General features: G+C 36.7%; 1 protein-coding gene across 3 annotated transcripts; it reads left to right on the top strand.

The window, feature by feature from the left end:
* The first annotated feature begins 844 nt into the window (after positions 1 to 844).
* Positions 845 to 14,787, top strand: LOC142356286 (uncharacterized). Of its 3 annotated transcripts, none has more exons than XM_075408228.1 (3): positions 845 to 1,186; positions 5,901 to 6,155; positions 14,298 to 14,787. In XM_075408228.1, the coding sequence occupies exons 1-3, from the start codon at positions 1,024 to 1,026 to the stop codon at positions 14,552 to 14,554; spliced, it is 675 nt and encodes a 224-aa protein (XP_075264343.1). In that variant the 5' UTR covers positions 845 to 1,023; the 3' UTR covers positions 14,555 to 14,787. The 3 variants fall into 3 exon arrangements, with proteins under 3 accessions (XP_075264343.1, XP_075264344.1, XP_075264342.1); XM_075408229.1 differs by having other exon boundaries at positions 5,891 to 6,155; XM_075408227.1 differs by having other exon boundaries at positions 5,871 to 6,155.
* The last annotated feature ends 1,112 nt before the right edge of the window (positions 14,788 to 15,899 follow it).

The following is a 15,899-nucleotide window of genomic DNA, read 5'->3' as shown; positions in this document are numbered from 1 at the left end:
TAACAAAGTTTAAATAACAAAATGTGAACTGAACTTATCAAGGCAGTCTATCTCTGCTCTATTTTCTAGGTAATAGAATCAAAACTGTGGACCAACGCGGTTGCATCGTCTTGTGCCACATTAGGGAGCATTTTCATTATATAGATAGTTTGAATGACTTCTTTAATGATAAGACAACCTAGTTTTGCCTCTTCTTTCTCAGAACTGTTCATAGAGCAACAGTGGCGTGAAAAAACAGCCGAAAATAGTTGTCTAAGTATAGGTTTGAACAAAATGTTAGTAGACCGAGGGACATAGTGCCCTGACACTATGGCAGTTGCACCCGAGTGCCCGAGTGCTGGGAACGAGGCCCGAGGCTGACTAAGATTTTGTTCGGACGTACTTAGAGAAGCAAAAGGGTATGGAAGATGGGAGTACAATTTTGCAGAATAGATAAAGAAAAGTTTTTGGATTGAAATTATGCAACCGTTGAAATAAACCAAATCCGTTTCCGATAGCGAAGCAGCTGATTGTCTATAGCGGTCTGATTCAAGTGTCAAAAGTTAGATTTCTAACAGTCAAATTTTGACCGAAACTGCTTTACTTAGTTCCAAATTTGGGACACTAAGTTTAGGGCAAAAATTAGATCTTTATTTCTTTAAGTCTTCCAAACTACGCTTAAGCTCTGTGCCTCAAGTTTTAGTAACCGATGAAATCGTACCCTGGGGTCTCCGATGCAACAAAGCAGTATTTCGGCACCCTTTGAGCTTTCTAAAAGCGTTCAGCGGGCGCTAAAAATTTCCTTTCAGTATAAGATAAGGGTCTGTTGTTATTAAATCACTACTTTTGTTGAATTATAAGCGGGTAATGACTTCATGATTCGCACATATATAACAAAAGCAAAACTCGGCAAACCAATAGAGTAGGAGTTCTGTCTGGATACCAAGTTTTGTTCTGTTCGTTTTATTTTTACATCTGGTCCTCTGATCAGCATTTTAAACATCAAAACAAATTTTTCTAAACTAAATCGGACGTTTGAGAACAATGGCGGATAACGGAGAAGAGACTCCCACAAAACCACAAGATGAGAAGGAAACCCCAGCTGGCAAAGCTTCCATGGATAAAACTATCAGTTCAAGCTCTACAGGAGAAAAGAAGGAACCAAAAAAAGTCCAAGAGAACCAAGAGGCAGCCGGACAAAACAAAGGCATCTTTTCCCTTAATCTCTATCCCCGTTCAAGTTCTTTTCAAGTTGAATCATTAAAAAGCTCATCGAATGTTTTAATAGCTGGTCTTCTGGGAGGAGATAAAAGAGTTCAATTTTGTTCTCTTTTGTTGTCACTTTTGGTCATTTTTAGGACTTTTACCCAATCGTTCAAGAGAAAAGGTACGGTTAGCTATTGATTTTATGGGTCTTTCCCATTATAGCCCACAGTTAAGAGGTCAGATAACCCCCAAACATGGCAATTAAACCATAATTGGGGGTTATAATTTCATGGGGGGCTATAATGGGAAAGACCCGATTTTACCGCCGCTTCAATTAAATTTCCCTGTAACTTAAGTTAACTATAAGTTTTCAGATATGCTATACTTAAATTACCTATACTTAAATTTTAACTATACAACAGAATAAAGAATTCTATACGATTAGCCCCCCGCACCCCAACCCCCGCCCACCGCCAGCTAAATTGCCATATGTTGCATAGCTAAGTTTTAATGCAGAAAAAAACAGAAATTTTGGATCAAAAGTTTATTTTTGAGAAAATAAAGATGAAAGTCTTAAGCGAACCATAGACTCATGGCATAGTAGCAGAATTAAAACCATTTTGCGTTACCATTTCATAAAGGCACCCTGGGTGAGAGAGAACAGTTATCTTGTAAGATCTTGCAAGATTCTTATAAAAGAGGGTTATCTTATGAAATGTGACAAAATTCTTACGAAAGGTGGTTATCTTGTAATATCTTACAAGATGAATGGCTATCTTGCAAGATTTTTGCACGTTGGTTCCGATAGAGCTGCATTCTCATTGGTTGTTTCTTTTGTGCTCATTTAATGCAGTGAAATGTTGGAAACTTTGAGAATTGGTTGCAAAAATTTGACTGATATTTTCATATTTATATGCATTAAATTGATCGAAAATTTGTTTTCAAGATAAAAAATTTACTGCCTCAGTATAAATATAATAATTTTTACTTTTGATTTAATGTGTATTTACATACCAACTAGTTTTAGCCATTGAATAAATAATTAATTTTCTGTCTGGTTATTACAATCTGTAAAATCTCCCATTATGAAAAGTGTTTCGTTGGAACCGTCAAACAACAATATCCTAGCGGAGATATTTTGATTTTCGTCGAATTTTTTTTCAGATTGCGCCCCCAGTACATTATAAACTCGCGATTACAGAGCAGATGCCCTTACATGCTAACCTGCTTCGGAAAGCTTTGGCATATCTGATTGGGGGTACAAAATATACACCCACTAAAAACTGGAAGAGGGCGACAAATTCTAAATTTGAGTTTCAATGCCATATGCATTTTGGCAGTTGAATTTATCGTTTCTATTCCTACATAACAGCGATAGAAAAGTTGATAACAGTGATCAAAATGAGAAGTCTTGCTTATGTATATGCATTCATTTTTCAAATTTTCATCCAACCCAATTTCTTAACACTATTTATGATACCTTACAACTAGAGCATTTGTGACTGAATTCAATCAACATTACTTAATGTTGGATTGATTGCCACGCTTTTGATGGTTTTTTTTTTTCACTTTTTCTGCAAGCAAACTATTTGTTTGCTCTGCTTCGAAAAATTAGCGTGAAGTGGGTTTGGTATTTTCTCTACAATCCTATGTTGCTGCGGTTGCATTTCGTTGAATTCATTTTTTATGAACTTTTAACCTCCACATTCTCCTCCCGGGTCGAGAAATAATTGGAAAATATGCAAGATAAGCGGAGAAAAGTTGATTTTTTTCACCGCAAATTTTGTACATAATTTTGCGGTGAAATGCTGTGATTGCGGTGAAATTATGTATGTTCACCGCTAGAGTAAGTTCACCGCTACAAAATTCACCACATTTCACAGCTGACTTCAACGTGATTGCACGGATTCGAACCCCTCATCTCCTGCAAGGTAACCACTTCTTCTTCCACTGGTCCACTTCTCACTAAAAATTAGCATATTTTTCTGAATTTAAATCAAATTCACTCTCCTTTGTGTAAAACATACGCGTCGAACTTTTGTAAGATAAGCCATGAAATTACAGTGGTGGGTGCGTTGAATTTATGTAAGTTCACCGCTTACTCTAATGGTGAAATTACATAAATTCACCGCTAAAAAAGTTTCAAATGGATGTATGATTATTCGTGGGTAAATTTTCCGTGCGTCTTTTAATAAATGTATCTTAACTTTTTAGAACAAAAGACAATTCGAAGCGTTTTCTCAGCGGTGAATTTATGTTATTTCACCACTAAGCTTAGCGGTGAATGTGTGTAATTTCATCGCAATCACTGCTGATCTCACACAATTTTAACACTTTTTTCTAAGCGGTGAATTTATGTAAGTTCACCACTATGTTAAGCGGTCAATTTATGTAATTTAATTGCATTCTCCGCTTATCTTAACTAATTTGGAAACTCTTTTCAAAGCGGTGAATTTATGTAATTTCAGCGCTACCAGGTGAAAAAGGTTTTGTCACCGCATTCACCGCCTGATTGATGTAATTTCACTGCATTCACCGCTTATCTTACAAAATTTTCTGCATTCACCGCTTATCTTACATAATTTTGCGTTAAATGGCAATGACACCTCGACCCGGGTTTTAACAGCCGCAGGCTTTAAGTTTTGTGCTGTAAAATAATAAAGAAGTAAGTTTAAAACATAGCAGGACAGGTCCTGAAATACAATTCAAAGAATTGAATGAAAAACTTAGAAGTACTCTACCAGCAGATCACGTGAAGAATGCCAGCAATTACAGAACCAAAATTATCTCCAAAAACTGAGAATTCAAAACAATAAAAAAACTGAACAAAAATATACTCATTGCTAAAACTCTAGAAGCTTTTACCCCTAGGGCAAAAATTGATCTCTTTAATTATATCTATTTTAAAAAATTGAAAATATGTTCAAAACCAATTTTTATTTCTAAAATCGGTCCAGTATTATATCTGCAATAACTGAAAGAAATTCATTGGCCCTTGAAAATCGAATAACTCGAAAATGACCGAAAAACTCAAAAAAAAAATTAATTGCAAATTTTAATGAAATGTTACGGAAAATCGTGATATTAAAATCTTCAGAATCGTTTCTGTGTATCTAGAGGCTATTAGACGCCATCCCGTAACCCAATTCCAAGCCTTCAAAAATTCATGGGCTCAAAGACCGATAGGCAATAATTTTTAGAAAAAATTCCAAATTTCAAAAAATAGAATTTTTTTTCAAATAAAATGCAGAAAACCATTCACTTGCCACCTAGCAATTATTTAATAACAAAATATCAAACCTTGGATGAGGTTAGCTGGCTACTGAGGTGAGAAAAAACTGACTAATAGACAAATGTTTTGGAAAAACTTAAAAAAATTGCAAAGAAATTTCTAACATTCGAAAGGTTAAATTGTTAAAAACAAATCCATTGATACTAACAACTATGTAGTAACTTTCATCAGACCGTGGAATAGGTTTTTTGGTACTTGAGAATGGACAAATACGAAAAACTGACAAAAACTTGAGAAAACCTTAAAAAAATTGCAAATTTTATCAAAGATGTGCTAAAATTTGAGACATTAAAATGTTGAAAACCAATCCGTGCAGTGCCCTATTATCAAACCTCAAAGTTGATTCCTTGGCCACTGAAGCTGGAAAAACTCAAAACATGACAAAAGTTTTCAAAAAACTTGAAAAAAATTGCAAAAATTAGTATCATTTTACGTGTTTGTGTTAGTAATACCAAAACATATAGCTCATAAAATAGTCATAAAAAGTAAATTTGTCTCGAAAAAGACCTTCGTTTTTTTTTTAAAAACTTCAATCTAAAACTAATCAAACAAAAAACTAAAAAAAATCACAAAAAAAATGAAAAAATGCAGCATTTTGAGCCCGAAAACTCCTAAAAACGACCTTTTAACCTTCAATTAAGGCCATCCCAGCAGTTGTACCCCTATAAGCACTTGAATGACTACTAAAGCCCTCTTTGAGCCTCTAATGAAACTTAATGCCCGCTGGGGTTTACCTGTTTATCCCGTTTTGAAAGATCAAAGTCATTGAAAAGTGTGTGAACACATCTTAAAAAAAACACAGCGCCCCAATACAATTCAAATTCTTTGAATTGTAAAAAATCTTAGTTATTGCAAGTGGGCTCCGCTATCAAATTGTTGGAGCATAGTAGGCAATTTTATTAGTCATTGACTTACTGGCTTCAGATCAGCGTTGTGTTATGTACTCACTTCTTTAGAATTTCGAAATTATAAGCTTGTGTCAAAATTTTTCTTTTTGTTTGGGCTTTATCATTATTGCAGAATAAGAAGGTGCAAAATCTGCATTTTCATTTTTCTCGAGGGAAGATTATGAGGCAATCATCTAATTTTGAATCAACCGAAAATCTAGTGTGACACTTTAAATCAAATGAATGTTCATAGCATAATAAAATTGAGTTGAAAAAAAGTCTGGTGTAGCAAAACTTATGTACAGTATGAGTACAGAGTTCTTTTCAGTCGGTAAAAGTCTTCTCATTGGTAAGTTCAGCCTGCTATTTTTGGTTTCTCAGACAAAAAAGTGATCGAAAATTTTTGGTCGAGTGTGATCTCATTGGTCGAGATCTAAGTTATAAGATAGTTTATTGCATACTTTGAGAGTTATTTTCATAATATAACGCAAAAGATTGAGTGATAGATGTCACCGCTCAAAATGAGGACGGTGCAGCAGCAGGAATAGAAGACACAGATGCAAAAGAAGGAGCGAATAAGGAAAGTGAGCCAAATGTAGCCGATACTCCGGATGTAAAGGTTATTGACCCGTCTGTACAGGATCAACCACCAAATGCTGGTCCGGATCAAGCGACAGAGCAGAAGCCAACAGAACCACCCTTTCAACCAGCTACATATCCCCCACCTCAGGAGCCGCCACCCCCTCACCCGTCTCAGTACCCCCCTCAACAACCCCCACCTACTTCAACCGGTTAGATTTCTTGGATTGATTTGGTTTTCATGCGAGGGACATGTCAAGGTTTTGTTGAATAATAATGTAAGAATTGCGATGAATAGCGGTGAAAAAAATCTTTTTGACCGCAGAGCGCCCGCATCTTTTAGCGATGACTGCGGTTAAAGCGCAGAATTTTTGAGAGCTTTGCAGTTTTTAGAGGTCAAATTTTGCAAGATTGGCGGTTTTTAGCGGCAAATCTTTTATCTTCACCGCATTCACCGGAATTTTTGCAAAAAGACATTGACGTTTACGGGTTCGAACCTCACACCTCCTCCATATCAACACTTTTTTTGCTCCATCTGTCACATAATCCCATGATATTTTTCGTGAATTTAAATCAGACTCAATAAACTTTATGGCAAACATATGCGTTGAAATTTTCTAAGATTCGATATTTTAGCGCTGGGTTTTTTCAATGCTCATGCAGTCAAAAAAACTAATTCACCGGTACCAAAAAGAAGCGACGAAAATAACCCTTTCACCACTAAAAACCGCAAATCTTACAAAAATTCACCGCAAAAATATGTACGCAGTCATTTTTACATGTAAATTGACGTAAAATGTGCAATTTTCAGGGGTGAAATTTTTTTCTCGCCTATTTCAATGATGAAAACATAAATTTTTCCATGAGTGCTTATCATTGAATTTTGTTATTATAGCGGTGAATTTTTAGCGCTTTCAATACATTGACCTCAAATCTTACATAGTAAAAAATCTTTCATTAAAAATTTGAGTCTTTAGAGAATTCTGCTAACTTAATGGTGAAAATCTACAATATTTTTTGGCGGTGAAGATATTCGATAAATTGTGCGGCGAGTGTTGTTAAGAATAACGATTCTTAGCGGTGAATTTTTTGTTGTCACCGCATTCATATTATTCAACGCTAAAAATAGCAATTTTTACTTTTTTTAAAGCAATTTTCAGCGTTGACACCTCGATCTGGGCATGAAACCATTTCTCTGATACTCACTAAAGCTGACAGATGAGCGGTTAACAATTTTTTTCTTAAAAAGTAGAAAAACTCAGAAATTTCATTAAAACTTTAAAAAATAGCTTGTTAATAGCCGCACAGCGATAGCTGGGGCTATTAATGGCCGTCTCTTGGTTTTTTTACAATTCAAAAAATTTGAATTATATTGGGGCGCTGTCTTTTTTTAAGATCTGTTCACACATTTTCATGATTTTTGAAGTCAAATTGGAGTAGTGATTTTGGTCACGCCGAAACAGGAAATGGAGCGAAAAAGCGAGTGGTTTTGCGGCGTGAATTTGTTTGGCTCTAATTTTAATGAAGAGTGCGAAAATGGTGTTTGAACAAAAATTCGGTTTCTCGGTAGTGGTTTTTTGTTCACATGCGGCATTTTCACTCTGATTTTTACAGTTTTTTCGATTTTTTTGGTCGGATTTTTTGATAAATGGTTTTCCTAATCCATTCACAGCTCATTCTAGGCCTAGTTTTTTGTTTGAATTAAATTTTCATTTCTCGCTAGGGGTTTTTTTGTTCACATGCGGCATTTTGACATTGATTTTTTGTTTTTTTTCTTATTTTTTGATCTGATTTTTTTTAAAATGGTTTTATCAATTCACTCATAGTCCATTCTAGGCCTGGTTTTTCTGTTTAGTCAATGAAAATTCTTTGAATTGTACGGCAGGACATGTCCTGCTTAGTTTTTACAATTCAAAGAATTTGAATTGTATTGGGGCGCTGTCTTTTTTTTTAAGATCTCTTCACACATTTTCGTGATTTCTGAAGTCAAATTGGAGTGGTGATTTTGGTCACGCCGAAACAGGAAATAGAGCGAAAAAGCGAGTGGTTTTGCGGCGTGAATTTTTTTCGCTCTAATTTTAAAGTAGAGTGAGAAAACGGTGTTTGAACAAAAATTCGGTTTCTCGGTAGTGGTTTTTTGTTCACATGCGGCAATTTCACACTGATTTTTACTATTTTTTCGATTTTTTGGATCGGATTTTTTTCTAAATAGTTTTCTCAATTCTTTCACAGCTCATTCTGGACCTAGTTTTTCATTAGAAGCAAACTTACATATCTCACTAGTGGTTTTTTGTTCTCCCTAGCAGCATTTTGACACTGATTTTCTGTTTTCTTTTGTTTTTTTCTTCATCTGATTTTTTTAGAAATGGTTTTCTCAATTCACTCATTGTCCGTTCTAGGTCTAGTTGTTTGTTAAGTCAACGACAATTCTTTGAATTGTACGTCAGGACTTGTCCTGCTATGTTTTTTATTTCGTCGTCATGACTTTTGTTACGACCATATGACGTCACAGCCACTTTTTGTTCATTTGTTCATGCAATTTCAACTGAATTGCATGTGTGACGTCATTTTTCACTCTTAATGAAGCGAGTTTTTTGTTCATGCGCGTGATTAAATTTTTGGTCACACTTGACTTACCTCACTCTCAAAAATGACTTCCTCACTTTGAAATTGACTTTAATTTACATTAATTCAAAGAGATAAGGTCAAATGGGTGCGTGTTACTCTATATGAAGGTTATTTGAGATCAGCTAATAGAGGCAGCAATAACTTATACAGATTTTGAATCAAAATATAACCGATCAGCCTTCAATGAAAAGACGAATTTTTTTGGTCTCTCTCTTCTTTACTGTTTTTTAGACTGCCGATCTACGAATCTATTGCGGCTATTTTCTGGCAATCTGCCAGCTATATTTACAATGCTCTTACCTCGCAGATAGTGATACCGAACTGAAATTGTTGACAAAAAGTTTCCTTGATACGTAGACAAGGTCAAAGAGCTTATTCTGTTTGAGAAATCATAACAGAATCACAAGAAATAAGTATACTTGTATTTAACCTGACCATTGATATATTTTTCACTTTTCTTTTTACCTAGGAAACAGTGATAATCAATTTGAATAGTCAACACATCTGATGATTTTCTAATCGTTTTTAAACCAGGATAAATGTCGTGGTCGATAACACGGGTCAAAGAATTCAATAAATTGAATTTTCAATTAAATTTTGAACTGAAAATAAACAAAAATTAGCTTGTATTGATAGTAGTTATCTATGCGAAAATATGCATAGAATATTTAGATTAGCTAAAAATATTTTACATGATTGGCATGTGAATAGATCTTAACTCAGAATCCCGGAGTTGATTTTCTATTTTTTCATCAACATTTCATGAGAATCATATATGGCTTGGGTACAATCGAGTTCATTAGTTGGAGGTCGGTGGATGTTAGAATCAGGTCTCTGTTGCTGGGAGATTTGACCTCTGACATATGATTGATAAGTCAATAAGATAATTATAGCACCAAAACAAAATTAGAATAGAGTTCAGTTTTGTGGCCATTACATATCGACACAGCAATAAAGTTCGTCAGCTAAGCTCTTGGATGATAGACGGGTGATTCCATTTTCTTAATTCCCAGTGATTCCCACCACTGTTTGAGGTCACCACTTACAAATTCAGGACCATTATCAGATACTAAAGTTTATGGTATTCCGAATCTTGCAAAGATTTGACTCAGATATATTTTTAACTGTTTCTGATGTTCTATTTCCCGCGAGGAAAGCTTCCATCCAACCAGAACCCGCGTCAACAATTATTAAGATACTGCCTCATCATAACCTCAGTCCATGGGGAGGAGTTCCCAAAGGTCAGCTTCTGGCCACGAAGAGACTGTTTTTCCCAGGCTATGCCTGTTCCTCTGACAGTTCTTACAATCACTGACAAAGTGTTGAACGTCTTGGGTAATGCCAGGCCACCATGCTATCATTCTCACCGATGCCTCAGTTGAATGCTTCCCGGGATGTGTCTCAAGCGCTTTTGCCAAAACCAAGTGTCGTAGTTTGTGGGGAATGAAAAGAACAACACCTCTGAAGACGATTCCATTATGTAAAGTAAGTGCATCTTTCTGTTGTTCGAATCCTTTTTCCGCTTCTGAACTCTGTTTCCAATTGCTGCTTTTGATTCGTTTCATTATATCCTGGAAGAGTCTGTTTGTTTCAAGTTCACTTTTGATTTCTGCTTGGGTCACCAAATCACTCGGGGCGAAGCAGATGTTATTGATTGCGAAGCACACTCGATCGTTGTCCGATTTGTCTTCGTCAAAATCCATTCTGCTCAGAGCATCTCCATGGGGTATCTGCTCTCCTGGTGTGTACTTCAACTCATAGTCGAAAAACATTAGAGCTATTGCCCATCTTGTGATTATCGCTGATGCTGTCTTCGGGATCTCCTCGTCTGGTGCAAAGAGATATTTGAGTGGTTTGTGGTCAGTCTGTATGTTAAATCGTCTTCCATGAAGGAATTGCTTAAGTCTTGTGACCACAAACACAATTGCCAGTGCTTCCCGCTCTTTGTTTGAGTAGTTTTGCTCCGTTGGAGTCAGTTTTCTCGATACATTTATGATTGGATGTCCTTCTAGCGAAAAAAACCCGCCAATGGCTTCTTCAGAGGCGTCAGTAGTAGCTGTTGCTTCTTTTTGAAGACTATATGGCTGTACAAGTGGGTTAGCACATAATTCATTTTTTTATGTCTTCAAAGGCTTTTTGTTGCATTTTGCCCCATGAGAAATCGCTATTTCTCATGTTATTTAAGGGTAGCATTTTTGTTGCAAAATCAGGAACCATTCTTCAGTAAAAATTAGCTAACCCAACAAACAATTTGAGCTGTTTGTTGTTAGTTGGTGCTTTTGCTTTTTTTCTTTATTCAACATGTTTGGGATCTGGTACTATTCCTTCCTTTGAAATGGAGTATCCCAAAAAGATAACGCTATCGACTGGTTTTGAGTTAGATTTTTTCTCATTGATACTCATTAATAGTAAAATTATTCTCACGTAGTCGACTCTTGACTGCAAGCATTCTCTTGTCGAACTGATTCTTGGTAGTTCTTTACACCGATACATCGTCTTGAAAAATCACCTTTGATTCCTTTGGGTGTTGATTCGATGCATTTCTGGAAGATTGAAGAAAAATTGTTCAATCCCAGAGGTAGTGGGCACATCTTGAACAGTCCCTGAGATGTGTTGCTTGTGCATATATCTTTTGCTTCTTCATCAAGTTCAGTTTGATAGTAGTCATCTGAGAGGTCAATTTTGCCAAAGTATGAGGCCCCATGAAGTTTGTGGAAGATCGTCTCCATGTCTGGTATTGGGTAGTCCTCATCCATGACTTTGCCATTGATGTGCACTTTCAAGTCCACGCAAAGTCTCAGTTCTCGACTCTTCTTTCTCTGCCAAACCACTGGAGATAAATTAGTGACTCCTCCTGGCTGTACCGGTTCAAGAATGCCTTGTCTGACCATTTGTTCCAGCTTCTCTGTGACCTTGTGATGAAGAGGTAGAGATATTTTTCTGGCTTTGCAGAACATTGGCTGTGTTCCTGGTATCAGCTTCAAAGAGTTTTGTACCCCTTCATAGCAGGTAGGTGCTCGGCTGTGATGTTGTTCACACCGTGCTTGGGTAGAAGGTTTCTACCAAGTAGTCTGAATTCTTTGTCAGACTGCACAACTGCTAATTGTTTTTGCATGAGCCTGCTTCCGTTCCACTCAACGTCACAAGTAGCTGATCCCAGAAGCGTTAATTGATGACCATCATAAGCTTTGAGATGTCTTATTTTATCATCCAGCTGAGGTTTACCAAGCTCAGTCCATATTTTTGATGATATCACTGTGCTATCTGCACCTGTGTCTACCTGCATTTTGTCTTCGCAGTTATTTATTGACATATATTCTCATGTCACAGACACGCTAAAGATTTGTTCTTCAGTATAAAACATTCCCATCTCCGATGCTGGAGATGCATGCTCCGAGGAAACATTTTTTCTGCGCAAAAGTTATTCTGTCTATTGTACTTACCGGAATTTGGTTGGGTTTTGCTTCTACACATTTTTGAGAAGTGTCCCACCTTTTCTTAGGAGTTGCATTTTTTACTTAGCGCTGGACAGGGTCTACTAGAGTGTGGTTTACCTCCACACCTAGTGGACATCTTGTAGCTTTTAAGCTTTTATTAGCCGTAATTTTTTCATTTGGTTTTACGAAAGGTCTTTTTGAAGTTGAACCCAACTTCTTCTTTCCCAGTAAAGGGCTTGTTACCTGATGATGAACTTGCAAAAGCCATTTCTTGACTTCTGAACTGTAAGCTCTCGGTCATTTCAGTAACCGACATTACTGGTTTTGCTTTAATACCATCTAGTAGTTTAAGTTTTGCTTCAGGGTCCCTCAAACCTGAGATAAACTTTATTTTTACCAATTCCTCTTCGGGGTTGGCCGCTGTTTTCAGTTCTTCAAAGTCACAATAGCTTTCTTCTTCTCTAAGACGTGCTAGGAAGTCGTTTTCTGACTCCCCTACACCTTGTACTACGGACAGAAATTTAGCCCTTTCTGCCGTTACTACTCTCTCTTTAGGAGAAATATTATTTTGAATCGCCAATCTGATATTTTTATACGGAGTGTCTAACAAATTCCTAGGACTCATTAGGCTCCTATGTTTAATAATTGCATCTTGCCCGCACATACTAAGGAATAGATTGGTTACCTGTAGGTCCTGTACAGTACCGTCGTTGTTGACCTTGTCCTCTTTCTTCTCTGCGCGACATTTCGCCACAGAAGACATAATCCACGCAGTAGCTGATTCTGCATTCTGTAAATCCAAAATTTGTCTGTCTGTAGCTGGTCTGGACACCATTTTCGTGGTCGATAACACGGGTCAAAGAATTCAATAAGTTGAATTCTAAATTAAATTTTGAACTGAAAATATACAAAAATTAGTTTGTATTTATAGTGGTTATCTATGCGAAAATATACAGAGAAAATTTAGATTAGCTAAAAATATTTTACATGATTGGCATGTGAATAGATCTTAACTCCGAATCCCGGAGGTGATTTTCTATTTTCATCAACATTTCATGAGAATCATATATGGCTTGGGTACAATCGAGTTCATTAGTTGGAGGTCGGTGGATGTTAGAATCAGGTTTCTGTTGGTGGGAGAATTTACTTCTGGCACATGATTGATAGGTCAATAAAAATTAGAATTGAGTTTAGTTTTGTGGCCATTGCTTATCGACACAGCAGTAAAGTTCGTCAGGTAAGTTCTTCTTTCGCTCTTTGAATCTTTAATAAAGAAAACTTCTAAGTTTCTTGATGTTTCTTTGAAATCATCACAATTAATACTACGTGTTCAGGTGGCGTTTTGCCCTAAAATTGAAAGTGAAGAAACTACCGTGTGACCCAGTTTTTGCTCACCTAATGAGTTTTCTTGTTCATGCGCTGAATTGAATACTTAACTTTTCGACTTTGAATAGTTGTTGCGACAAAATGGCGGTGCGTAGAGCCAACCGTTTTAGTCGTTTCTTTGTCCAGTACACTCATTTGCTTCCATCTTAGTTACATTTTTCTAGAAATCATTTTAAATCGTAGCAGCAGTAACGTCTTGTCTGGGACTAAAAGTACCGTCCGCGTCTTTTTGACAATAAACGGCGCCCTGGACTTTGCCTCAACCTATAATTTTGTTCCCGAATTTGGCTCGACCTCAGACACTGTCCTCTACTTAATAGTGACCACACTACAAAGCGTTGTTCAGCATATAATAGTCTGATGTTGGCTTACTTTTGCGGGGGGCTTACTAACTTAAAGCTGTACAGGAAAGATAAGCCTTAGAAGAGAATAAGTTTTGAAATTAAATTCAGCATTGAGATCTTCGCAGGCGGAAAATAATGAAAAGAGATTTGCGAAATCGGAGAAAACCAATGTAACTTTTGAAGGCAGAGTTGGCCAACTGTATTTGTCTTGAGTCCCATGCATCAAGCGGTTATATGAAAATAAAAGCCTCGACATTTGTAAAGTCGCGCAAATATTTTACCTCGACTTATTTCCACCATTGAAAAGAACTAGCTTAGACTAAGACAGATGTTTGAAATGAATTTGTGACCGTACAATTGAGATCAAGGTACTGCCCTCTCCCCATCACTTTGTAAGTCTTTTCATACAGTCGAGACCTTGGCTAGGGCTAAGGATCGATTTCCAGGTAAAATTATGTTAAAAGTGTAGGCTGATAAAAGATTAACGATTATGAACAAGAAAGTATGCATTAAATGAGGAGTTTCAGAAACATGGCTACGTGCATTTTTATTATTATAGTCGTGATCAACACTGTACCAGCGGGTAAACTGGGAACAGACCCGATGCAAGTGACGTGTCCGAATTGTCAGCAGAATGTAACAACACAGCTGGACTATCAAAAGGGATGTCTCACCTGGCTCATCTGTGGTCTGCTCTGTCTCTTTGGCCTATTTCTGGGCTGCTGCTTGATTCCCTTTTGCGTGAACTCTTGCAAGGATGTAGTGCACACTTGTCCTAACTGCAAAGTTGTCATTGGAACCCACAAACGGATCTGATGAAGCTCCAAGTTGGAGACGAATTGGACTCTTTTGAAAACCCCATTAAAAAACTACCAAATTTCCAACTGTATGCAATAAATGCACCATGTGGAAGTTTATGAAGATATTTGAGTTTTAGTCTGACTGAATGTTGACACACAATGAGAGAAACTAATTGTAAATAAGCTGTCACTGCTTAGAAATGCTTTTTCCAATTATAGGCCTCCTAAAAGATGTTCTCGCGACGCTTATTTACCTTAATCATACTGTAATAGTGGGAATACATTTTGAACCCCACCTTTTAGTAGAACTATAACGTATGGGACGCGTCTACGTTATATTTCGTGTGTTTGTGTGTGTGTGTGTGTGTGTGTGTGTGTGTGTGTGTGTGTGTGTGTGTGTGTGTGTGGGGGGGGGGGGGGGTTGTAATTGAAAAGAGAGTAACAGAACTTAGCAACCAAGTAGTAATACAGACTTCCGGCATCCACGCATCACAAATTTTCTCATATATCGCCTGCCAGAAGTTACTTTTCCATAATTGCGCTGTGGAAGATTTCTCTTCGGAAGCGTTCTTCTTTCGCTTTATTTTCTTAAATGGATCGTTAGGTTATTGGACAGTTTCTTGACAGTTTTTCCCCTATTGGTTCATTAACGGAAATAACCATTTTACCGCAATTTAATAGGAACCATCTTATTGAGCAGTAAACAGGTAAGAGGAGAGACCAGAAGTCTAATTTGTCATTTGCCGAAGGCTCCCAGTTATTGTAGTGATAATTAAAAAACAAAGGAGTCAAGCAGAAGCGATCAATAAACTCAGAAAAAAACCTGCGGTTCTCCAAGAGAAGTTAAGAGGTGTGAGGTCATTAAAAATATGAAAGCCAAAGTTTTGGCAAATATACATTTCAGACGTGAATAAGTAAAAAACTGGCCATGTTTGAATTCCCGAGTTAACTATCATACCAAAATCCGCGTTAAGAAAATGTGAAGGCCGCGCTTAAAACAACCAGCTCTAAAATAAGTCGACATTTTTTGTCATGAAAAACAAGGTGGAATACGTTATATTTAGAAACAAATTATTACGTCAGTCTTACACCAATTTTCTGATTCCTGACGTGATTTTGGAATTTTAAGTGGATATTATACATGATTAAAAACCAACTCATGACATCAATTTTGTATGATCAACATGACGTTTTGCTGCGTAACAGTCGACTTCAACTAATGAATGGTTGAGAGTTGGCCTGAAAATTTGGTGGTTGAAAATTAGAATTGCACAACGGAAGAATCGGTGTATAAAAAAAGCTAGAAGAACTGCTAAAAAATTAGTTGAAGCCTGGTAATTTAGTCTTAATGAATTTCGTAC

The sequence above is a fragment of the Convolutriloba macropyga genome, unplaced genomic scaffold, assembly GCF_964194025.1.
Source record: "Convolutriloba macropyga unplaced genomic scaffold, txConMacr16.3 SCAFFOLD_3062, whole genome shotgun sequence".
In the NCBI taxonomy this organism is placed as follows: Eukaryota; Metazoa; Xenacoelomorpha; order Acoela; family Convolutidae; genus Convolutriloba; species Convolutriloba macropyga.
This window is presented reverse-complemented; position numbering and strand designations above follow the sequence as displayed.